Genomic DNA, 25295 nt, shown 5'->3' with positions numbered 1-25295 from the left:
ACAATGCACTTCTTTTCTCAAAGTCAATGAAAATGAAGGTCCTGGATTTTGCTCAAGAACTCAAGGGCAAACTATTGTGATGCATCACTTATGGACAGATGCCAAGATGACTTCCTCAAGGGTAATTGTTAAATAAAATAGGCGAGTTAAGTTTTTCTCTGCTAAATTAAATTACTGAAACTTCACAAAGTTGTCAGTGTGAAAGTATTCACAGGGAAAGGAGCGTCCAGGTCGTACGGCGTCCACATCCCTTGGTTGCGGCGTTTATGTGACTATGCTGGACGAACATGCTCTGTACAACGGTTTGATTGTTGACGCCCAGCACAGGACAAGGTCAGTGCAACATCCACTGAGACAAAACCAGGGTGTGATTTATGTGATGAAAGTTCTCTCCGTTTTCAGTGCGGTATCCCCTGTAATAAAACATACCAAGTTAATCATTTAGGACGACCTTATCTGAAGAAACAGGAGAGTCTTCCAATTCATTATCAGCACTGCATTATCATAATGTCATAACTGCAATAAAAGCTGCACACCAGGGCGTTGTTGCTCAGAAAACTGTGGCAGAATTTGTGTAACGCAATACAGAGTAAATAAAGGTGTCGTACTCTTATTAAGTGTCGAAAGAGATGTCTACGTTGTTCACTTTGGACATTTTCATTAAAGGGAGACAATCATGTAGTTATCCAGGGAGCCTCTTTCTGGAGGACATTAGCTAAAGAGGCCTGTGGGGATGTGACAGAGGCTGACACACAATGGAACACTCATCCTTGTAGGATTATTCCTAAGAAAACAGGACAAAGCAGGAGCCGCACTCAAACATGTCTCTAAGGTTATAGCAGGTGTGACGCCAAATATGGATCCCATAGCTACTGAACTCACCTCACACTAAGTTTGCGGATGCATTTTTTAGAATATCAAGATTTAAGGTTGCAATATTTCACGCCCTATAAACTTCAGGTATCATGAATTATGTTCAAGCCCACAACTGCTGACTAAAGAGACCATCAAACGTGGTTGACATAAATAAAACCAGGCAGCACCACTCACTAGCCACCTTGTATTATTGAACTGAGTATGTGAAACTGTAGGATTCTTAGTGACTCTCACCTGGATTTTCCACCCTTTCTTTTCACTTCAAGAACAACTTTCAGATCAGGACAAGAATAAATAAATATGTTATATGTGTAGGGAACTGCACTGACTGTATATTTACTGAGATACAGAGATAAGGACATTTTGTTTTGTTTTGTTTTGTTTTGTTTTGTTTTGTATTGCACTGCAACACTGCTGTGTCATCCAAGAAAAATTTCTCCTAGACAAATAAAGAAACTTTGGACCATGAGCCTTGAAAATGAGACACCAATGGAATCCTGGTACACCTTTGCTGCCATCTAGTGGTCATTTCAGAGCACACCGATTGTAGAAGCAAGGAAGGCAGTCTGCCTAACTCACAGAGCAGTTTTCATCATCTCAAAATCACTTTAAATATAATGACTTTATTTTCAAGTAGCAGCCTTTAACGAGCATACTGACTGAAAACAACAAAAAACACACTTAAAATACAAATGCCAAGTCCTTCGGAGTGCTAATATAGATCAGTATAAACTGTGATCAAACAAACAAACAAACAAACAAACAAAAAACTATATATACCCCCAGTACTATCTTAACATTAACAATGAAAGTGGATTTAAGAAATGTGTTTGTTTTTTTTTTAACAAGTATTGCAGGTTGTTATACAACCCTGATATCAGTTCTTAGTCATCCAGCTGGCAGAGGCACGCAACCCCCCGGTTAATCCAATGTTTCTGTGGCTTGTCAGAGGGCAGCTCGATGGACATCACATAGTTGGTGGAGTGTCCAGTGGTGGACAAGGTCCCTCGACGGGCACTAGTTTTGTAAACAGGACAAACGTAGATGTTTTCATGCTGAAACTTGGCCATTTCTCCTGGTTTGAGCTTGATGATGGGCAAAGAGTCGAAGAGAATCTTAGGCAGAGACTCTCCGATGACCATGTTCTGCCTGTCCCAGCGAGCCCCCTCCAGGAAAAGACCCCGAACATACGCTCCATCCTCTGGCTTCTCCTCCATGTGGGTCTCCTCTTTGGTCACCTGGAACACAATTAAGAGTATGAATATAATACATTATCTAATTATTATGACTCAATGTGGCAGTACAATAGAGTCACATGCCTCAAATTCAAAACCAATGTAGTCGATGGGGATAGTGTACTTCCTGGCAAAATTCTGGGAAACTCCAGTAAGAAAAGACTGTGTGAAGTAAAAACCAGAGAGCCAAAAGACTGTGGGCGGTCCGCTATCTATCCAATCCTGTCAACAAACAAGCATTATGCAGAGGTATTACAATATTAAAATGAAAAAAAAGTAAAGGACATAATAATCAAAATTTCAATTGTATTAATTTTGAATATTTAACTTTTACAATGGCGATCACTTTCAAAAATCACTTTTTGCAACTACAGTTCTTACTTGAAGGAACTGTAGCCTGGCTAACAGATCAGTTACATAGCTCCCCATCGGCTTGAGGGAAGGATACGACTTGGCTGCCCACATAGCGGGCACCCTGCCCACCAGCATGCTGTTAAAGACGTTCTCAAGATCAGAAGACATAACAATCTGGCCCTTCAAAGCTTTGCGGATATTTACCAAGCTGGCACGCACCACACCTGTAAGTCTGACAATAAGGGAGAATGACCATGCATTAATTGTAAGAGGGTGTTCTGCACAAGGAGATCAGTGAAAAGGACTCAGTTACTTTTGTATCCTGATGTAATTGCATGACCTCAAAGTTGCTATTACCTGTTGAAGCGTATAATTTCCTGCCTCAGAACAGTATTCATAGACTCTTCATACATGACTGGGTATTTATCTATCACCATTTGTATGTCAAAGTCTGCTGGCAGCTTAGACAAGATGTCCTCTGCAAGGCCATCTACCACTTCCTATGGCACAAAGAGACAATGACACAAAGCTTAATGTAAGGCATAACACAACAAGTGTGCATGGTGATGACATCTGAAGCATGAGGCAAAATTAACAAAGAAAGTATGAGTGCTCCAGACAATGCATACCTGAGGAGACTTGGCCCCGCCGCCTGACTGCCTGGGCAGAGTCTGCAGTACTCCATCCAGGAGCTGATTGGTCTCTTGGTTATCTTTGGTGATGTCAGCGTTGCTATGAAGTCCGAACACACAAGGATCGGCACAAATTGGCAGGCTTCGAATGTAGTCAACATACGTCTGGAATGAAGAAACAGATTATTTCTTTAGATTATCCTTATTGACAATACTGTCTATGGCAGTGTAGCATGAAATACTTAATTGATCACAGATCTGACAGTACCTTATAGGGGCCATGAGCAGGAACATAATACAGTCCTCCTTCACACACGTGATAGCACTCCTTCTCTATCAGGTCCCAACTGTAGAAGATGGACAGGAGCGACAACAGCAGACGTCTGTCTTTGTCATCTGTCACTCTGCCGCCGTAGTTGCACTCACCTGACAACAGATAAAAGTCAAACCTGCGAGGACATGCTTTTGACAGGTTGTGTCAAGTGTGAAGCACTGTACGTTTACACACGATTTATATATGCAAAAAAGAGATGATGATTGTGATTAAGGTCATACAGAGAAAGCACCTGCCCTAAGGTTCAGGCAAACATCCATTATAAACAAAGTTATTGAATGATACAGACTTCGTGTCTCCTAAGAGGCCCTTGTCAGGAACATTATGTGGATGGATGGATTGATGGTGGATTTATGTTATATTTTCCTAAGGTTGGATATACACAACAATCAGCCACCAACATTCAAGCTACTGCTTTCTGACACTAGCTTCAAATTTTAATACAGCTAAGTTAACAATGATTTGGCTGCCTGAAAAAGTCACAATTATTGGAAGATATGTGGTTTGTGAAATATGAATCCATTATTTAGTTTGCAGAAAGAATCAGAAAATGTGTTTGTGCTTAGTTCTCGATTTTTCTTCTTTTTTTCTGCAAACAGAAGAAATGGTGTAGTGATAGTATCCACTTGACATAGATACAGTAAATGATTAAATGTTTTGCCCTCTTGTTTCTGAACTGTCTGTAGTTAAAGTTTATGGTAGATCAGCCTGTGATTCAAGGATGACCTATTGTACTTCTCAGAAGCTCACCTGACCATTTTCACTGGTATAATTTGATGCCCCGCTGAGTAAACAGTTGTAAAACTCTCACCTGTAAGGTATGAAAGGGCCTCAAGTGGTACCTCATCATACTCATCGAGAAACATCTGGATCTGCCTCATACTGATTCTCAGGTCAGACTCATTGAACTCATAAGGAATATTCCAGCCTGAAGAAAGATGTAGAGCAAGACTATGTTCCATAACACAATGTAATTATTTTAAATTGATCCACAGTTAAAACATGTTTGTTTATATGGAAGGGGGATCAAATACTCTATTTCTCACCCAGAGGTCCAAAGTTCCTCCTCTCCTGCACCAGAGCATGGAAGAAGGTGAGACCGAAGAGGAACTTCTGCCAAATGACCTGTTTCTTGGAGCTTTCAAAGAAGCTGGGGTCAGAGATAGGGTGACTCAGGTAGGAGCGTAACAGGTTGGCTCTAATTCCTTTAGGAGGCTCGTTGGTCATCTTCAGCCCATTCTGCAAGATACTGACTGGGAACTTGTCAGATGGGTAACTAGTTAACCACAACCTGAGGAAAAGAGACACACATATAGGATTCATATTGTTTTTTATGATGTTACTGGTCTGAAATGCGTGTTTCAGTTAAATGACTGTTACCTAAACCTAGGATGTGTGTTCTCTGGGATGATGGTTGCCTCACAGATCCTCTCCAGAGTGGGCATCCAGCTGGTGGCCAGGTGGCAGTTCTGCAGTACCACCCAAGTACCCTCCTTGATGCCTTTGTCAATCATCTGTGCTGCGATGGGCCCCTGTCCTTGGCCAAGGGAAATGGTTTGGGTCTTACTGCCCCCCATTTGTAGGTCATCCGCAAACTTCAGCAGGCCTAGAGGAGAAATGAAAGGTCACTTCACCTCATTACACGTATTATCAGTTTGAGCAGGTGTTGTGGAGCAATAGTGTGCTACAGCTACAGTGCAGAACATTTACATACATAACTGAATGAACTGTTATATTCAACCCCTTGAGTCCATGTTCCACTGATTAAGCGTAGTAGCTCAATGAACCAGAGTTTTAAATCTACTGTCTGCGGAGACATATGTTTTATATGAATTGGCAATGATTGTTTTGATTTGTTTTGTTTTGAGGAGCAGCACTAACAGTGGAAACTACAGCAGTGGGCTACAGTAACTAGGAATATGAAGGAGACAATAATGAAAAAATCTTGAAAGCATGTGTAAAAAAAAAAAAAATCGATACTCCAGGCAACAAAGAAACTGCATTCAGAGAAATGATTACAGTTAAAAAAAGAAAGAAAGAAAGAAAGAAAGAACGAAAGAAAGAAAGAAAGAAAGAAAGAAAGAAAGAAAGAAAGAAAGAAAGAAAACGACCAGTGGCAAAGACATGTACATTAGCAGTGTTTGTGTAGGTACTCCAAATGCCAGAGGAGGAAGACAAACGTTCTGCACTGTAGCTTTTGTATACAGAAGGAATGTGACTGATAAACCACCTGCTGTTGGATCTGATCCTGGTGACAACACGAAGATGAGAGGAGAGCAGCAGTTTGAGTCTTTGTAGCTCCCTCCCAAGTCAAAGGTGGGTGGCTCAATGTAAGCTTGTCCCATGTTATCCACTATGAAATCCTGCACTGCTGGAACCAGTTTATCTGGCCTGAAGCACCTGATCACGACCATTCGGTCCAGTCCCACCAACTTGCTCCACTGGTCAGGCAACTGCTCTTCATGGGGTTTTCCTGAATCATAAAAATTCTTCCATTTGGGAATGTTGTCTTGGACGTGTTCAAAGAAGCCATCGATGTTTGGAAGTTTGGAGGCCCTGACAATCTCAGACCAAGACTTGTCAGACAGCCACTCTGGAGCAGGGTTAGGATAAGGGTTATCCAAAGCAATGCCACCAGTTAGGAGGAAACGCAGGACTTGATCGTCAATCTTGCCCCCACCCTGCATGATGCCTACAGTGAGCAGAAGGGCAAAGAGCAACTTATCCTTCTCAAAAAGTGAGCGACAGACATTATTGTAGATATTGAGGGTAAAGTGCGCAACAATATTGTTGATTCTTTCAGTGACATCATCACTCTTTAAACTCTCTGCGATGGAGGAAAGGTAGAGGTTTATGAACCAGGTCAGGGAGTACTGGTACATTGGCTCTATGTTGGCCAATTCTGAGATACAGAAAAACAAGATGGAAGAGTGCTCTGCCACTGGACGGTATCCCATGCGAGTATCATCAATCTCTTTCTCTGTGACACTGGCAATTTTTTGCTTCTCTGAGATATCCTCAGAGAGTATTTTAGAGGACGACAAGATCTTAATAGCAGTCTCATCCTCCAGGATGTTCCCCTCGGAAGAGGAAAGCACTTCTAAGATCTTATCCTCAATTTCCTTGAGTTGCTTGTTGTTGGCAGCACTCTCAAGAATGAGCTGGTTCTTTTTCTCCTCCAGTTCAGGCTTCTCTTTAGCTGCAACAAGCCCTAAAAGTTGATCTTGTAAGCCTTGCGGAGTGATCATAAAGTTCAAGAGACAGACTTTCACAGCCACTTCAGGAAGGTAATGAGGGTTCCTCAGTCCAGTGGTCATGTAGAACAAAAAGTTTTTGGAGTATTCCACAATGTTCTCTCCTATTTTCATGTACTCCACGCCCTGCTGCTTGAAGGTCTGCTTCAGCAACACAGGCTCAAGTACTGGATCAAGTTCCTCTCCAACATTTTCCAAAAGGACTGGGGTCCCAAACTGTATGCAGTTCTCTAAAATTCTCACGTAGTTCCCATCGGACAGTTTGATAACAGCAAGTTTATTTGCCTTTTCCAGATTCTTGACCCACTTGTTAGCTTGACCTTGAGGATCAATCATTAGGGGCCATCGACGGGAGTTGAACACAATGATACCATTGTCTGTGGAGAAGGAGTCCACAGGAAGTCCAGCAATCTGCCATGCCCTAATGGCCACCTGGTTTCCCAGAGTCCTACTGAGGGTTAGGTCCTCAGAGCAAGGGATTTTCTTCTCTTGACACAGGATATGCCACTGCTCCTGGCACTCTGTACGGTAATCCACTGTAAAGGCTCCAAGGTAAGACACAATTCCAGAGGAGAGAAGTATGTCCCCAGTCAAATTAGTGTATCTGTAGAAGGTAATTATGGTACAAATATAATTAATCAAATACTGAAAATGAATACACAGACTATTTATATCTATTCTTACCTGATCCCAAGTTGCCTTGCAGCCTCTGTCCACCTATCCTTCTCCCCACCCAGCCCTCCTATAAGCTTCTCAGCCCTGATCAGCTTCTGAGAACACAGTTCAATGTTGTCCTCCAATTCTTTCTTCTTTGTTATCATGGCCGCCAAGTCATCATTCAGGCTCTGCAGTCTGTCCTCAACTAGCTTTAGCTCAGCTCTTTTAACAGCAAGCATCTCCATCTGTACGGCCAATTCACTCTCAGCCAGATTCAGTTTCTCCTTCTTAGGGGCTACAACCTTGGCTACACGCTCATACACCTCCATCGCCCGCACCCATTTACAGAGACCCTCACAGGCCGAGGACACATTTTTGATAACTGATGGCTGGAAGTCGGGGTTTTCAATAAACTTATCTCGTATTTTCTTAATGTATGCGGCAGGAATATTGTCTTTGTCGTAGGCTTTGAGATTTTCCAGAAACTTCAGATCTCCAAGGAGTTTTTTAGAGGGACCCCAGAAGTCCTCAACCATCTTACCTGCAAAAAAACAAAAAAACAAAAAACATATTAGTCTTAAACATTAATAGCGTATTGAACTTATATTATAGAGTACACCTCTGGGAATAGGAGTGTCACAAGAAAATTCTCTCAAAGTTGTGATCTTACCTGAGCCACTAGGATCAGGTTTTCTCTCAGGTTTGATGCCTTTCATGATACAAATTGATTCCATCACCAGTTTGACTGGACCTGGCGGGTTCTGCATTGACTTCACTACTGTAATGTCTGACGGTTTCAATGTGTCAAGGGCTGACAGGGCAGCTTCCAATGCTGGCATTGCCTCTGCTAGGTCTCCCTCACATTCATCCTGAAACACAATCATTTCAAAACCAGTCATCGTCTAATTACATGCATGCACCGCACAATTTGTCATTGTGACTTTATACCTTAATGGCTTGGGCAGCAGCTGCTGCGTCATTAGCCACTTTCTCATCAGCAGACACAAGTTCTTTCTTAGCATCCACCTCCACTGTTTCCCCTTCGATTTTAACCATCATCTTATCTGTCTCAGCTGAGGTCTGGATGAGCTCTGGCTGCAAGGCTGTCAGCTCCTGCTGCATCACTGATACCTGCAAACGCAAAGTGATATAAATTAAGCTGAAAATTATCAATATCATCTTGTCACACTTCAGGACTTAGTAGAATGCATCACCTGAGATGCAGCAAACTCCAGTTTCTGAAGACCAATAATGTAGCGGTTCCTTGCAGTGTTTACTTCATTTCTCTTAGCTTTGAGCAGTGTCTTGAAGGTAAGGATGAGTTCAAGGTAGGAGGTGGGTGTGACATAGTTGTGTCTCCTTAGTCGGGAGAAGTATGTCTGGGACATCTCCCTGACGCATGTCTGGAAGGTCTTGCACATTTCCACCACCCTTAGACAGAACCCAAAAAGTGTTAAAATTACATAGGCCAATAAAAATTAAATCCATGTCCATTGTTGAGCAGCAGGAAAATGTATTTTGCATTTGTTTTTTCCTCTTACTCCAGTCTGACGTCACTCTCCATTTCCACATCCTCTAGGAACTTGTGGGCCACCATTTCCAGTGCATCATTTGGCCATGCATGAAACCAATCAATTGTGCAGCAGTTGATGAGGGAGGGAAACATCCTAAGGCGGTTCCTAAATGCATCACCGATGGGACTCATGGCTGTAGAATGCAATGTTTTCAAGTTAAAAGTATTTAGTTAAACCTCAATCAAAAAGGACAAGTAAATGTGCCTACCTAGCACAATGTGAAGGTTGGCCTTTACACGGTCAATGAAGAAGTTATACATGGAGAGTGGAGTCGACTCTATCTTTTTGCCTTCCATTCGAGCAATACCCTGCACTTTCTCAATGATGCCAGCACGTTCATCAGCAGGAAAGATGTTAGGCACATCCCCCGTGTTAAGCAGCATGTTGACATCTTCCAGCATGGCCTCATCCTTTATTTGACTGTCATTGAACAGAAACACAAGACTCCTTCCCTCGATGCCTGCTTTAAGCATCATCCGCTTTAGGTCTTCACGCCAGTCTGACATGCAGTAGTTTTTGGTCAGTTCAATCTGGAACAGGACATAATCATTTATAAAGGTGCCTAGCTTAGTGGTGCTCTGGCGCCCTGAACCACCAATACCAACAAGTAGAAGGTGGCCATTGTCTTGTTTCAGTACACGGCAGATGCGGGAAACATGCTCAATAGCAAACTTAAACATCACAAGGGACATGGGTGCCTTGCTGCAGTTGTTGTACTCATCCAGGTAGAACTCCATCACTTCTTGCAATGCCTGCAAGTCTGTGATTTCATCATAGGCTTTAATGTCAGAATCAGGCTTGGCATAGTCACCAAAGAACAGGCTGCGAATGCTCTCATCTACTACCTTGCCATCTGGGCTGAGATGGCTCAGGAGCTAGACCAAAACAGGAAAGGGGTTATGATTAAACACAGAATTTGCAGCTTTAAATATAGACACTTCTACACTACACAAAGCGGAAGTGTCTCTTGCAGTTTATTATGTTATATTATTTTGAGATGAGATCCTCTTAACTTTGTTGAAATTACATTTGGGTAATACTGAAATGTTTACCTTATCCAAACTTAGCTTAAAGAAATTTGAGGTTGTTTCTCTGACAATGGCAAAAAAAGTCTCCTTGTCATTGTCATCTATGAGTCGATCATAGAAAACACGGTAGACCTCATGAATCCACAGGCGGATCAGTTTATCTCCTTCCTAACAGAACAGAAAGAAACAATACATGAAGAAAATGCAGAAGGCAGACATTTAATTTGACCATTTCACTATTGTCGTCACTCTTACCTGCATGTGTGTGTGTGGAGCCAGGAGTACACCTCGTATCACTCGAGCAAAGTCTCGCAGGTTGAATATGTAGTGGGACTTTGATGGGGTGGGGAGGAAGCTATCCATAGAGGCCTTATAGACAGCCATGGTGGCCTGGACCATGATCTTGCCAAGTCTAGGGTGAAAGATGACACATGACATCATGTTTATAGCCTTCTTCTGCATAAGAACATCCAAATAAATAAATAAACTGGAAAGTTACCTGTAGAAAGAGGCATCAAACCCATTGGCAAAGTGCCAGTCACAAATGGAGCTGAATATCTTGGTCAGTGTTTCATCATCAAAGGAGTCAATCGAGATGATATTCAAGTGACGAGTGAACCGGCCTAGCATTTTAAACTTTTTGTTAATAACAATGGTGCTACTTTCTTCAATGCACAACACATATTTAATTCAACATACCCGTAATGTCATTCTTTCCACCACCAGGAGGCCCCATTGCAGACATAAAGAGCACGTCTACTATGTTCAGCACTGAGCAGTCTTTCTTATCGTACCAGTGGTGGTGGTCAATCCACTGTCTTAACAGCTCAATTGGGGGTTGGGCTCCATAGATTTCCTTAGATGGCATGTTGAGGTCATCTGTGGAGAAGAGGCAGTAACAACTATTAATATCACAACATTTAATATCACCATTTAATAAAAGCTTCTAATAAGAACTGTATGTGCAACTTACCAACAAAGACAACACACTTCTTTCCCACAGGAGGTCCAAACACGCCCTTTCTTCTTCTATCCAGCTTTGCCATGATGATGTCTTGGGTCTGATTTGCTGACGTGCGGGCTGAAAAGTCTATGCAGTTTGGCATGTACTGCTCCTTAGGTAGGGTTACCAGGACGCTTTTGTTGATGACAGATTTGCCAGTGCCCGTGGGCCCTACAAAGAGCATGGGTATTTCGTGTGCAAGGTAGGTGTTCAGAAAAAAACGCTGACGAGCTGTCTCCATGGTGGGAATTATGAGGTATGACACCTGGTAGGGAAAAAAAGAAAGAGTTCCAGGTACCCCACTGTGGTATTTTAACCGACAATAACCTGTAAATGCACTCACATTGGCTTGAGCTGGTATGACATTCTCTTCATTTGTGATTGAATCTGTCCAGACATTCCACTGCCCTTGTCCATCCTTATGGAAATAGTAGTCATAGACAGTGCCTGCAAAACAATAAGTAAACTGCACACATATAGTCACATGGAGTAGTATGGGTATAGTAGCTTTGTATATAACTAGTAAAGAAATGTGTGACCTCTCTCAGGGAAGATATTGTTCTTTTTGAGTTTGACACTCTTTGGACGAGGGTGCTCATCATCCATGCCCGCAATCAGAGTGCGATAAAAGACATCAAACTTCTTTCGACTGTCTCCAGTTATGGTTCCACCAAGAGACCACACAACCGCGAATAAGAACAGAGCCTGGAGCCACATGGCTATCTGCTGGCTGGACATATTGGTTTCTGATGCAGAGATTTCATCTGGTATCAACAGGATACAAATTAATACACAGGTCAAATATGAAAATGCATTGAGCAGTAATTATCAACAAAATCTTCACTTACCCATTAGACAGGTAAAAAGCCTTATTAGACTATAAACCAAGTGGATGGGAGATGTCTGCACCACAAAGCGACATTCCCTATTTATAAAATTCAAACAGGGCTGAACTAACCAATCAAAGAGGTCCACGATCTATGGGATAAAATACCAAACAAGCAGAAACAAGACATATCACATCCTTGAGATCTTGAATTAAACGGCATCTGCTAAATGCTGTATATAAGACAATTAACACATGCATGTCTGTAATCTCACCAGCTCTCTGTGTTCAGTGTTAAGAGTTTCTGGCAGTGTGTTCATGTAGGAATCTCTTAGAGGAGACCAGCCCAGTTGGTGAGGTTCCATGTAGATCATACCACACCTTCAGATAGAAAGTTATATTCAAAATCTATTCTTTCAAAATGCATGTTTTTTATTTTTATTTTTATTTTTATTTTTATATTTAAAAGTCCTGGAGCTTGTGTCTTGTCTTTTGTCAAAGTGGGCTGCTTACCTACTGACAGTAGCTGGAGACGCTTGCTCCAGGTCAGCAGGCTCGAAGATCAGACTCATCTTGGCACTCATTTGGATGATCTCACCACTCATCAGACAGAGCTAAAGAAGAGTGCAGAAAATGAAGAATTCTTGTCAGAATTCTGTTAATCAAGTCCTTTACAATAACTATTAATGATCACACCAAACTTCATAAAGTGTAGCCACAGGGAGTGAACTAAAAACAAAGGCAGTACCTTTTTGTTGTCATCTAGTACGGTATTCATGTTCTCAATCCAGACAGCATCGATTGGTCCATCAAAGATGATCCACTGTCGGTCCTCTGAGGTAGAGATAGCCTGATCTCTGAAGGAGGTGGCCAGGACACCATCAGACCACTCATGACTGACTGGATCAAAGCAGCCATAGAGCTGGCCCATAGTAATGGCCTTGGGGTTGATTATGCAGTAATGTACTGCAAACTCCTCCATCAGCTTGGCTAAACAAGGAAAAAATAAATACAAAATAGAGAAAAAAATTCATGAAAGAGACAAAAATGTATATGTTGCAATGGGTGTGTTTGCATACAGTAGAGGCAAGTTACTAAACAGTACAAGTCAGTGAAAAAAAATTGCTGAGAAACAAGTTAATTATTCAAAAAAAAACTACCCTTATAAAGGTCTCCAAGGGCAGCAGAAAGAACTTTATATGCAGAAGTCTTTCCTCCGAGAGGGTCTCCGACTATCATGAAGCCATGACGTACCAGCATCATCTCATATACCTATACAGACACAAATAAAATCCTGAACACATTTATAATTTTGAGTTACTCGTTTTAACTATTAAAAACAGTAGTTTTTCCTCGATACCTGGATTATTTTGCCAATAAACCATGGGACAGGCTGGAGGTTCAATTTAGCAATGTTGTCATTGAGTGCCTTGAGGAGGAGATCATAGTCTGGTTTGGGAAGGACAACTCCAGGAAATAAATCAGAGATGATACCCTGTGAGCAGCAGCAGAAGACTTATAAGTAAACAGGCACTGACAACAAACTCTTCTACCACTCATGACTGAGTGATGATAGAAAATCTGACACCTGAAACAGTGGCACATCCTGTGCCAGAAACTTGGCCATGTTGACGTCCATCAGTGCCCTAAGCAGCAACACGCTTTCATTCTCTTCAGGGTACTTCAGTTTCAGATTCCCTGCGGCAGTCAGCACAGACTTCACAGCTCGCATGCCGTAATCATAGTGGTACTGGGAAGACAGTTGCTCGGAGCACAAACGGTAGGTGGCCACGATCTTCTGGGCCAGACTGTCAGCAAAGTTGGAATTAAAATGTTGCAATGTGAACCAACCAATTCTTGGTCATAAGACGACAATACCTGCGAGATTCAATGAAGCCCATGGAGTACAGTGAGATTTCTCCAATGAGACCATAGTCTGGCACCATCATAGCTACCGTGCGGAAAAGAGCCTTCAAGAGAAGATTGGTAGGCAGAGTATTTACAATTCACAATCTTATTGTCGATGGTATGTTATAACCTTTACAAACTCTGTATTCTTCATCAAACCTTGACCGAACATGTACCTTTAGGTTGTCAGGAAGCTCAGCTCTTCCAGCATAACCGGGGTTCATAGTGATGAAGACAGAACAGGTTGGGTTGAGGGAAAGCTCTGTCCCCTCAAACATAAAAGTCACCAGATTCTTGGCAATGGCCTGTTGTATGCAAAGGATTTGCTGAGCTACCACAGAGAGTACTTCCACCTGTGACACACGCATAAAAATGGAAGGAAATTAGTGCCGTTATGACATGAGCATTTTTCTAAATTAACACATATTACAATACCTTGTAAAACATAATGAAATTGCCAAACTAAAGACTTCTCCTCAAGCTGAGAGGTAAAATTGTTGTTTATCGTAAACACAACATTATAATAGACACACACACTTCACAGGTATAGTAAAAGTCCAGCTCACTTCGATACGATTGAACTCATCAAAGCAGGCCCATGCTCCAGACTGAGCCAGTCCTTTGAAGAACTTACTCATGGCCTTGTAGTCTAGACCATCGGAGCAGTTGAACACCACACACTAGAAACAAATAGCAGCTTTAACATGAGAGTTAAAAAAATCAAAATCAAAAAAAAAAGTGAAAATGCTTTAAACAGCTGTGGAGTACCTGTTTTGCCAAAGCTTTTGCCAGATCTTTTGTGGTTTCTGTCTTGCCAGTACCTGCAGGACCCTCAGGAGCTCCTCCTAAGTTCAACTTCAAAGCCCCCATTAGGGTCCTGATGTAGTACAAAGCCATTTGGAGAAATCATATTGTGAATGAACTGTACATTCAGGGCATTTAAACAAAAATCATAATCATTAATCATACTAAATAATTCTAACATTTATTACTATGTTTTACTCTGTAGATTTTCAATAACAGCCATAAGAGAGAAGGCATAATTATCTGAATGCTACCTGTAGCAGCGATCAGTAAGCGGTGTGATGACCAAACGGGGTGAATTGCCCAGATATTCATAGCCGTATTTCAAGCAGGTGGTAATCATGCGCAGCATCACCTCTCCACCCTCCCAGAAGTAACGCAACTGTGAAATCCACGCAAAGTCATTCAGTGACGAGATACCGTCCTCTGCCAGTTTTGCCACAACATCGCGAGCTAGGAAAGCAAAATTACAATAAATGAAGTTAAATGGAAGAGAACATCTCCTTAAATATGTGAGAATTTTAGTATTTAGATATTACCATGAACATCTATCACTGTTAGAGCACCAAGGGTCATCCTGGCTCCTCCAGGCAGCTTCCCACGCACCAGCTCCACAATTTCAGCAATCTGGGCATTACACTTCTCCGCATAGTCCTTTGGAATAAAATTCACTACTCGTGAGACATTATAATAACTACATTACAGGTACTACTAACATTTCCTAATCTTAGAGGTCGACTTGTTTAGCAGGTGGATCTGAAGACTGACATGTAGAGAATTGGTCTGGATAGCTTCTGACACTTCACTGGTCCAAAAGATAGAGGAGGCACAAATGACAACTTGACCAGGCCACTGTAACACCCACTTCTTCCTGGGCATCTAAAGGTAAAAGAAAACAAAACATTGCATTAGGTCGGAACGCAACACAAACTTAAATCATAAGTTGTGATAATTCTCAAACACCTCTGCATACTGCATTACTCCTTGATGGATGACATGTCGAACACTCCTGAGCATGAAGTTCTCAACCTGCAACAGCCATTTCTCCACCATGCCCTAAAATGGTCATTCAAAACACGTTGTGTCCAAATACAAATTTGAAAACAAAAATAGGATAAAAATACAGGAGACAGCTACTGTGGGTATGCTAACTATGGCTAAAAGCTAAATGATATACACAAACAATGCTCTATACCTTGGCCTGGGCTGGATAAATCTTTTCTGTCAAGGGCACAGTCTCCTTTTCAGAGCTGATCATGCCAATAATCTCCATGTCCTTGGTGAACTCCAGTTTTGCGATGCCTTCAAAGCACTTCTTTAGGTGGGGTTGCACGCACAAGGGGTCTTTGGTTTGTGACAGAATCGCCAGCAACTCATCATTTGACAAGAAGAAGAATCTAGAAATATAGTGAAGACAGAGGAGAATCTGTTAAAAAAAAACACTTGATAAGATCCACGTATCATGTACTGTGAGTAAAATCTTAATCCACATACACTAACAGCAAATTTGTCTTTGTTTACTTTGGATTTTCCTATATGTCTACTGTGCTGTAAATGTCTCTACTGAGTTGTATTTTTTTGTAATTCAAGACAACATAAAACATTTTTTAGGTTTCTCTTGAGTAGTCTGCCATGCAAACAGACATCAGTACGAAATGAATTATAAATTATAAAAATTATAGGTTGCGCTTAGAACAAATGCTACTTATCAAGACCTTGGGAAATACAGCCTCTTCTTTTCCAGGTAGGTATTAAGACCTTTTTGGATATCATCCAGGAACACATTGGACTCCTGCAGTCGTTCCAGCAGGTTGGGCTGGTCTGTAGCCACCAGAACACGTGTATCCTTAAGCTGAATAAATATGATTGCACTGACGTCAAAACAAAGTGCAGAGGATACACTTACAATAACAAAAATGAGAAGCTGTGTGTCATGAGGCTCTCACCGCTTCAGCGATGATATTCTTCCAGTAGCTGTCCACAATGGCAAACTTGCGGCCTTCCTCAGGCATCTGGGCAATGATGTCCTCTGAGCTGAAGATGGGTTCGAGGTAGAGCCATGTAGACTGACACTTCAACATGGAATCTAGGATGTCCTGCATGCTCACCAGCTTGTCCTCCCAGTTCTAAGTAGGAAAGCAATTGTGAAAACACAATACAAGGAAGAGACGAAATATACATATATGTAAAAAAAAAAAAAACAACATTTGGATGGGATTACTGTGTCATAATTCCATTCACCGGAAATACACAAACAGTTCTCAAGCCATTTTAAGTAAATTTATAGGCAGCTTTATCTCGGGCTGTGTTTATGAAAAAATAAAATACAAATGACAGTTGTATTTCCCTGTGAATTTTACCCGTTACATACATTTGAAGCTATGTGCTTTTCAAATTGTTAAATACAGTATTCAAATCAAAATACAATAAGTGAAAATGATCATTCTTGTAACATTTGCAGCAGAACACATGCGTTCACCGCACGGCAGTAGGTTTGACATGTGTGAGCCATCTGCAATCGTCTCGTGTTTGTGTAATTACACACCACTCATTCTGTTTTCACATGTAAATGACTTGAACTTGAATAGTCAGCACTATTTCTGTACAAAAGAAGAGATCAAGGTTCCCTTCTCAAAACCAAGTTTGGTATGGCTATGTCTGCTATTCATACAACTTATCTACAAAACAAAGGATTTTATTTCTGTACTTAAAGGGACCAAGTATTGACATTGCTGTGCCTCACCTTACAAATGGTCTCTATTGGCTTAATGAAAGGCGAACCTCGCATTGTCTGCGTCTTAATAATGTGGTCATCCAGAAGGACTTGGATGTCATCCACAGCCGACACAATTTTCATATCCTAGGGGAAAATAAGAATAAAGATTTACAATAAATATCCAAGGGTAGTTTGAGGTAAAGACAAATTTATTTCTTGCAGTAAATAAAGAAATACCAACAATGTGAGCATTTCAGATCAAGGCATGTGATTGTGTTTGTCTTACTGTGTCTCTGTACGGAGAGAAAGAGAAACTTAGGTCGGCCCATTCATTTTTCATCTTGTCCATAGCTTTTTCAAGAGAGTACTCTTTACTGGCCGAGGCACCAATCTCTTCCAGTCTAGGTGAAAATGAATATAAACAACTTATCACTTTTTTAACAAGTCACAGAATTTAGTTATTTACTGTAAACACGTTGTCTTACTTATCAGAGAACTCGGAAAGTCCCAGGTCTAACATATTCTGCAGTGTGCTGTCTGCATCCGGTTTGACACTAAAGCCCACAAGGCTGCTAATCTGCAGTCACACATGTCATAAATGATTCACATCAGCTTCATGGATCACATCATATTCAGGACATTTGATCCTTACATTAAAAGTGGATTTCTATTCAGCTGGGCTAACAAAATAAATAACTTTCATTAACCTTCTCCCAGTGGCGATCTTTGATGCCAGGGTTGCAGATGGTCGTCAGGATGGGCATGTGCTGCTTGAACTTGTCTATTTTGCTTTTGAAGATTTGGGCCACACGACAAGGCCCACGAAGATTGGAGAAAGTCTTAGTCAGTTTATGTACTACCCTCCACATGACGTCGAGCTCATCAGAGATTTTCTCAGCATCCAAGTCCAGGAACGGACCTAGGAGTCAAATGATAAAGGGCGTACAACACCGTGACAACAACTGAGCATAAACCATTGTTTGTGGCAATTTGGGCTTTACAAGACAGTCACACTGTGAAAAAGTATAAATATAGTTCTTAAATCTGAGTAACATACCGTCCATCCATACTTCTGACATGCTCTGAAAGTTCAGCACTGTGTTCCAGAGTTGTTCATATGGCTGTTTATCAGCTATCAGAGTTTGCACCATTGGGAACTGTGTGTGTTCTCTCTCTAGCAATGTCTGCTCTTTGTTGATATCCTGCATAAATGACAGAAGAATAAGACTTTTCCACGTTCCTTATGAAACATGACTTTCAGGATAAGATGCACTTAATCTTTACCTATAAGAGCGCAGTGTCTCTTACCTCCACTTCCATGACCGCAGCCTCCAGGTTGGCAGTAATTTGAGAGAGATTTCCCACATTGTTCCTCATCTCCTCAATGTCGAACATTTCCTTCCTTGCAAAAGCCCGGATCTCCTTGTCCAAACCTTCTAGCCTCTGGTTAAAGTATACAATCCTGAGACAGTCAAACAGAATTACCACAGTTGTCAGTTTCACTCACCTGTGTTTATATTTAAGGTTGTGAGAAAACAGTAAAAATAGTTTTAAAAGAGGATTTGGGGATAATGTTAAAAAGGAAATTGATGCTATTTGGACATAGATGTTACTGATGGATGGGATGATGTGATGGAGTACCGCTGGGAAGAGATGCCTCTAAATACCTCTTTGGAAAATCTCAGCCTCTGTAGATATTTACTCCTCTACTTGTCAGTGTTTTGGTTACTATTATTAACATCATAATTATTTTTCATTTACCTTACCTTTTATGTATTTATTTCTACTTTGCTTTATATTTAAATATTGTGTTTTTATACTTTATGCCTTAATTTTTATGTATGTCCGTGTGTATACTGTAAGAAGGTATATATATTATTTATGTTTACTCTTAGTATTTAATTCCCATTATAATTTCTCCTTTTCCTCCCTTTTTTAATGAATTAATTTCGTTTTTAATTTATTTATTTTTTTTAATTTATATAATCTTTTTTATTGTAATTTATACGGCTCTGTTATTTGTTATATAAAGTCATATGTCAGGAAATTTTTTGTAAAATATTGTGTAAAATGTTTGGAAAGGTTTAAATAAAAATTCTGTCTTGTAACCTTGTTAGAAGTTGTTCATCTGCCTCTTCTCTCATGATGGTCAGACGAGCCTTGCTGTCCTCCAGCTCAGTCCGGATCTGATTGGGCCACTGGAAAACACAGGCATTTAGCCTCAAATCGTCAGCTTAAGGAAGAGAGAACAAAAGAAAAAAATAAGTACATTAGTACTTCTGCCTTATTCTAACAGTAAAATATATAAGTGGGGTTTACCCAGAGAGCAAAGCTGTGAGGACAGCTTGAAGGGATTTTCATGGCATTTGTACTTAAGTGGCATTTTGTGTATGCTACGGTTTATTTATTTGGAGAGACATTTTGCAGGACATACGAGGCAGTGTGACGCAGTCCAGGAGGAAGCTGAGGCGGTAGGTTGCCTCGTCAACCTCATCTATCAGCTTGTGAATGGTCACATCGCTGGATTTTTTTATGTACTGGTTGAGAGACACCAATTCCTCTGTAGTTTCCGGGGTGCCTCTGATGGTGTTTGTAATCTCCTCATACTTTTGACAGATCCTGGTAATAACGAAAGGACAGCTGATGGTTCTTCTTCAAAATGAGTGAACGTTAGTGACACATAGAGCAGGCTAGTTAGCACCTACCCCGTGTTAAGCTCACGGTTTTCCTCCACCTTAAATGCGACGAGTTTGTCTTTCAGCTTCTCGGCACGGTCACGCAGGTCATCATTCAGGATGCCAGCATACAGACAAAACATAGACAGGGGTACTGTGACGTGAAGCAATCCAATCTCCTGGGACAATGAATCAATGCTCTCAATTTTCTGAAGAATGAAACAAAGAGAGATGACTTTGATTAATCAAATACACATTGAAAACATAAGATATTGTAACTTTTAAATGAAAATGTTGAGTTACTCTGGTAAATCCTTCTAATGAATGCTTTTCTTTGAGGAATGCTGATATGTCCTGCTTTCCTGTATTGTCGAGCAGATTGTTGTACTTTTGATATACATCCAAATACCTGAAGAATTAGATGTGATTTTAGCATTTCAAGCATTTCACATACACTTGCTACATCAGAAAAACTGAATGATATAAAAAAAAAAGTTAATGTGTCATTACTTTTTTGGTCCCACAGTGTTTTTGTGGAAAACCTCCTTGGCTTTGGTGATAATGTCTGTAACCAATGATTCATTGGGCTTGACAGTCCGTAGGTACAAGTTCTTGACATCAGGAAAGAGGTTACATTCCACCTGGTGAAAAAAATGAAATTCATGCATGTTGTAAGTATTACACATCAGAGTCAACATTGTGTACTATAAAAGAAACAACAACAAAAAAGGCAAATTAAAGTTTGTACCCTTGGGAGCTTCTCAGCACCCTTGATGATTTCCATGAAGGCCCTACGAGTAAATTCCCAACATTCCTGGAAGCTGGGAATAAAGTTAATATGAGGCTCATCCGCTTGCAGCTTAACCAGCAGGACCTGAGACTGGACATACTTCAAGTCGTCAAACACCTCCCCAAAGTCATTGCCATCCTGCAGAAAACAGAACAAGGTCCACACGCTGATAACAGATCACAGTAGCAAAGTTTAAAAAAAAATGGATAGTTGAGAGTTCCCTTTCAGAATTTTAAAATAAACCAACTGAAAAGCCACTCAGAACCTTGTGTATCATGAAGAATTGCAGCAAGTCCTGCAGTGATTGTATGACCAGGCTTCGGAGTTGCAACGACATGAGAACAGCCACACAGCTGAAGAACTCCTGGACATCATCTGGAGCCACCTTCCTACTGTCGGACATGAGGGGCAACCGCTGGTCCTTGAAGGTGACAAAAACTGAAGCACATTGAGGCAGCCACCTTAAAGAAGAAGATGATCATTTTGAGTGAATTGCAGGTTGTTTTGTTGTATAATTGGCAACAAAACTGTCAAAATTCCAAAGATATTCAATATTACTAAGAGGTTGGAACCAGAAATTGTTGGATATTATTGTGAGAAAGGGTATTTTCTTGTTGATTGACTATTCAAAAAAATAAATGAACCATCTAAGCATTACATGATGCTCAGTCTTTGGTGACGATACTGGCATATTATATCCTTTATTTATTCCTCTTGCTTATTGACATTTACCAATCCTCATAGAGACAGATTGTCTTCTGACTTCATTGAAAGTATGCATACAATGGCAGTTCTGTCACAGTAGAATGAAGGTATCTAAGTAGATCGAATTGTGAACACAAAACTAAACATGCAGCAGCTAATTTCAACAAATTACATCAACTCATATTTCACGTGTGCAGGCATGGTCGTACATGACAGGCACACAACAAAAGATGCAACAGGAGACTAAAGTGAGGAAGTGTAAGCAGACCCCTGAAAGGCAGCGCGACATGTGCCTGACAAAGTGGACAAGGTGGAAACATGAGCCTGAACCTATAGCACAATGGGATTTCATTGCTTGGTGGTGTACATACTGCAGTTCTAAGCCAACGTGAAGACAAGCTACAATAATTAAGTCTGGACTGAACAAGAGGCTGCCTGACAGTCTGGCAAACTGGCAACACTCACTTTTCAACCAGTTCATTTCTAGTAGTCTGGCACTGTCTCTGGACAAACTCTTCAAACTCAGATGGGAGGAGGGGGAGGTGGGTGGAGAAAAGGTCATCCAATCTGACAAATCTCAAGGATGAGAAGCTGAAACAAGATAAAAGACGATGAGTTAAAATTCTGTTCGTACAAGTCAGTCCCACTGCCAAATGATCGTCAACAAAATTACATTTTACTTTTATCCCACTGAAGCTGTGATGTTCAGACTTTTACATTTCAGACAATTTCTAATATTCAGTGTCTGTGAATGTGTACGATGTATCAATATATTTCATGCAAGTAAAGTATAATTTACTGTCAATAAAACCACAGGACATATTACCTGTTTACCCAGACATCCTGCAACTGGAGCATAATGGGACTAACTGTAAACAGATGCTGACTTTGCCACATGTGGGCATCCCTGTAGCTGTCGGCCCAGGGCACTGGAGCACGGACCACCTTTCTGGGAAAAGGCTTGGGGATGCTGTTTATGGAAAGTCGATAGCGCTCAGATGGGTCCATCAGAATGTAGTCCACTGGGAACATGGTGAAATATATGAAACACTGTTTAATAATACAACTAAATGTTTAAGCAGGTGCACAAAAAATTAAGTTAAGTTCTGCGTTTATTTCACTCAGACTGAGTCAATGTTCATGTGATACTGGTGTATGCAAAGGATGTCTAAATTAAGCAAAATAAAGAGTTGCTATCATCGATTTATACCTATGCTCCTCTTGATGGTGACGTGATACACTTTTTTGGCCTCCTCTTCCAAGTCGTCTCTTAAAATTCTGAGTTGTTTTCTATCGTCAGTGTCAGGAGGAAGCAGTTTCTTGATGTTGATCATCTGCTGGGATGGCTCTGGAGCCAGCACTGAGCTAGGGATACCATTGTTGATGTAGTACATATACCTCTGTGTGAGCAAGTCAAGATTATCCATCAATATGTCCAAAAAAGAATGGCCAAAAGACTTGAATCAGTAAACAATTTGTTCATTGAGGAATTCTCTGATACTTGCCTCCAGGTCTTTGTCACTAGGTTCTGACTGAGTCTTCTCCTCTTGCCTGCGAATGATGTCCAGCTGCTCTTCAGGACTCATGGGTGGGCTGCTGGCAATGCGGATGTTTCTAGGGCTATGCTTTGCCCGAGATGAGGCTGAGGCATGAGAGGAAATGTTCCTGCGGAAATATTAATAAATCAGGTTACATGCTTCAAGAGAAACACATGGTTTTGATAAAATCTGCTAGTTTTAGGCTATGATCACCTTTTCCTTTGCGTAGTTACTTGTTTCTTTCCAGATGGAGTGGAAGCTAAAAGCCCATTAAGTAAAAAGGCAGTGTCTACAGGATGAATGATCGCAGATGATCAACATCAAGCATGATGCAGAAAGACTATTCTTAGTCAGAAAGACCTTCCATATATGAACAAATTGAAAGGATACAAGGCCCGTGGTGGCGGATATGTTGCCTCTGCTTGAGATTAATCATTTTCAAGTTCTGGGCCCGTGGACTGTAGTTGTTTCCAATAGACTCAGTAGGAGCCCGGTTGTGACGTTGCTCTTTGAATGGCACTGCCTGCATCCGTGAATAGGCGTGTAGAATGGGTGGGTACTGGCTGTGCCTTGAAATGATCTGAGGTAAAATAACACAAATGACTAATTAAATACAGGAAGATCTGAGCAAAACAGGATTTTCTTCTAAAGTATCTGTACCTGTGTGGTATAGCTACTTACTTGATACAGTTCTGAGGGTTCAACACCACTGGGCAATGGTGGGGGAAAAGAATATTCTCTTCTCTCAGACATATTAAAGATGGAGTCATCCTCCATCTAGAGTTCAGGCAAAAGCAGTTAGAGTTGTAACACAGAGGAATACTGACACAATTACGTGTTTTTTTTTTTCTTTTTTGAAAATAAAAGCTCTGTGATGTTAACCTAGGTTAACCTTTAGGTTAATCTCAGTGTGTTAATGGTTGCGTTTTGTCTGACTTGTTGTTTTTCTGTGCCTTGAACCAGTCAAAATGTTTTTTTGGTTGTTTTTGTCTTTTTGTGGTGTTTTCATTTTATTTTTTTCTGGACTTTTTGTTTTTGTCTGTGTCGTTGGCTGTGGATAACTCCACAACCGACGACTGACGACACAGGCAAAACAAAAAGTCCAGAAAAAAAAAAAATATCACAAAAAGATGAAAAGACCAAAAACCATGACTGACTGGTTGTCTAATAGCTGGCTGATGTGGATCACAAAAGTCTGTCTAAATCTAAAATTAATCTTTTGCTCTCTTCATATATGATTTTTCACACAACCTCACAGTTAATAAACTGAGCAACACACATTTACCTGCCTACATTTACATTAAATCCAAATGTATTGTGTTTTATACACTGGCTGTTGTGTTGGTTACACAGCCACAAGTCTAAAGAGGAAAGAGCCAACTGTTTAAAGTTGTAACCATAACGACGAATGGGCGGTGGGCGTTTCCTAATCCCAGCATTAAGTCATCGTTTCTTTTACCATGACCTGTTAAATCACCTTAACCCTGTATTATTTTAACACTGACAGCGAATCTAATGTCGTTTAACCCCACGAATTTTCACTAAACAATCACTTGTTTTCACGCTCTTGCGCGTATTATGGTCGTTTATGAGAAGACCTGTGTGAAAAATAAAAGTTATAGTCAAAAGAGTAAGACGGAGAGGCTGACATCAGCCAGGTTCAAATTACCTGCTTCAGTCGCTCCATCGTGCTCAGGTTTTCTGCAAATAAACCGAAAGAAACACGGAAATAACGTGGTCGCTCCTATAGACATGTACAGTTTTACAAGACATAAACGGTAAACAGGAATTTTAAAACACAAACCGTTAACGCGAGTCACCGTTTACATCAGTTACCTTATTCCCTGTAATGTTACGCTGGCTGGATTTCTGTGAGGTAACAGTTTAAATGATTAATGGAGAAGACCTTGTAGGCGGCAGTTGTCGCCATCTATTTACCTGCCACTCACCGGTGTTTCACTTGTAGCTCCCAGGAGTTTAGTTTTGTCCTACAGTCAACGGTTTTGTCCTGCTGTACAGTGAAAACAAGTTGCTCTCATCTGAGCACGTCGCCATGGTAACAAATACCAACCTTGTCCTGCTTTTGTTGACGGAATTATATATGTGTGTATCTACATGATTTACCATTCATAATAATGCCATTCATTAAAGCGGGGATAAAGCTATACAAAAATATTGCATAAATATATGCAAAAATACTAAACCCTGGCGGCCGTGTCTTTTGCCACCTGAGGCCTGTAACACATTTCAGACACACATGGTGTAAACAAATTAGTAGATATCAAATGTCACGTAAGTGTCCATTGAGACAAATCATTAGTTCCTCCCAATACATATTCATTTATTTTTATTCAGTCTGTTTTAGATCCTAATCAGACATCTCCTA

General features: G+C 40.8%; 1 protein-coding gene across 1 annotated transcript; it reads right to left on the bottom strand.

The window, feature by feature from the left end:
- Nucleotides 1–1479: 1479 nt before the first annotated feature.
- Nucleotides 1480–24739, bottom strand: dnah3 (dynein axonemal heavy chain 3). The gene is made up of 62 exons (XM_047605413.1): nt 24579–24739; nt 23591–23686; nt 23300–23489; nt 23123–23168; nt 22877–23036; nt 22582–22771; nt 22198–22393; nt 21837–21962; nt 20932–21127; nt 20625–20804; nt 20387–20517; nt 20180–20285; nt 19907–20085; nt 19636–19820; nt 19311–19434; nt 18510–18663; nt 18259–18403; nt 17909–18120; nt 17687–17778; nt 17488–17602; nt 17229–17345; nt 16432–16611; nt 16201–16337; nt 15681–15882; nt 15449–15541; nt 15254–15364; nt 15025–15139; nt 14740–14938; nt 14450–14558; nt 14248–14361; nt 13858–14034; nt 13652–13743; nt 13362–13581; nt 13134–13268; nt 12934–13045; nt 12522–12763; nt 12287–12387; nt 12049–12154; nt 11796–11925; nt 11487–11711; nt 11291–11394; nt 10918–11212; nt 10644–10823; nt 10444–10567; nt 10200–10356; nt 9969–10112; nt 9125–9791; nt 8884–9049; nt 8557–8773; nt 8291–8473; nt 8013–8211; nt 7370–7883; nt 5662–7289; nt 4812–5037; nt 4478–4722; nt 4243–4359; nt 3366–3523; nt 3095–3262; nt 2823–2965; nt 2493–2697; nt 2196–2333; nt 1480–2114 (listed from the first exon to the last, which is right to left on the bottom strand). The coding sequence occupies exons 1-62, from the start codon at nt 24594–24596 to the stop codon at nt 1761–1763; spliced, it is 12090 nt and encodes a 4029-aa protein (XP_047461369.1). The 5' UTR covers nt 24597–24739; the 3' UTR covers nt 1480–1760.
- Between the last annotated feature and the right edge of the window lie 556 nt (nt 24740–25295).

This window comes from Mugil cephalus, chromosome 14 (assembly GCF_022458985.1).
Source record: "Mugil cephalus isolate CIBA_MC_2020 chromosome 14, CIBA_Mcephalus_1.1, whole genome shotgun sequence".
NCBI lineage: Eukaryota > Metazoa > Chordata > Actinopteri > Mugiliformes > Mugilidae > Mugil > Mugil cephalus.
Note: the sequence above shows the minus strand (reverse complement) of the source record. Positions and strands in the feature narration are given on the sequence as shown.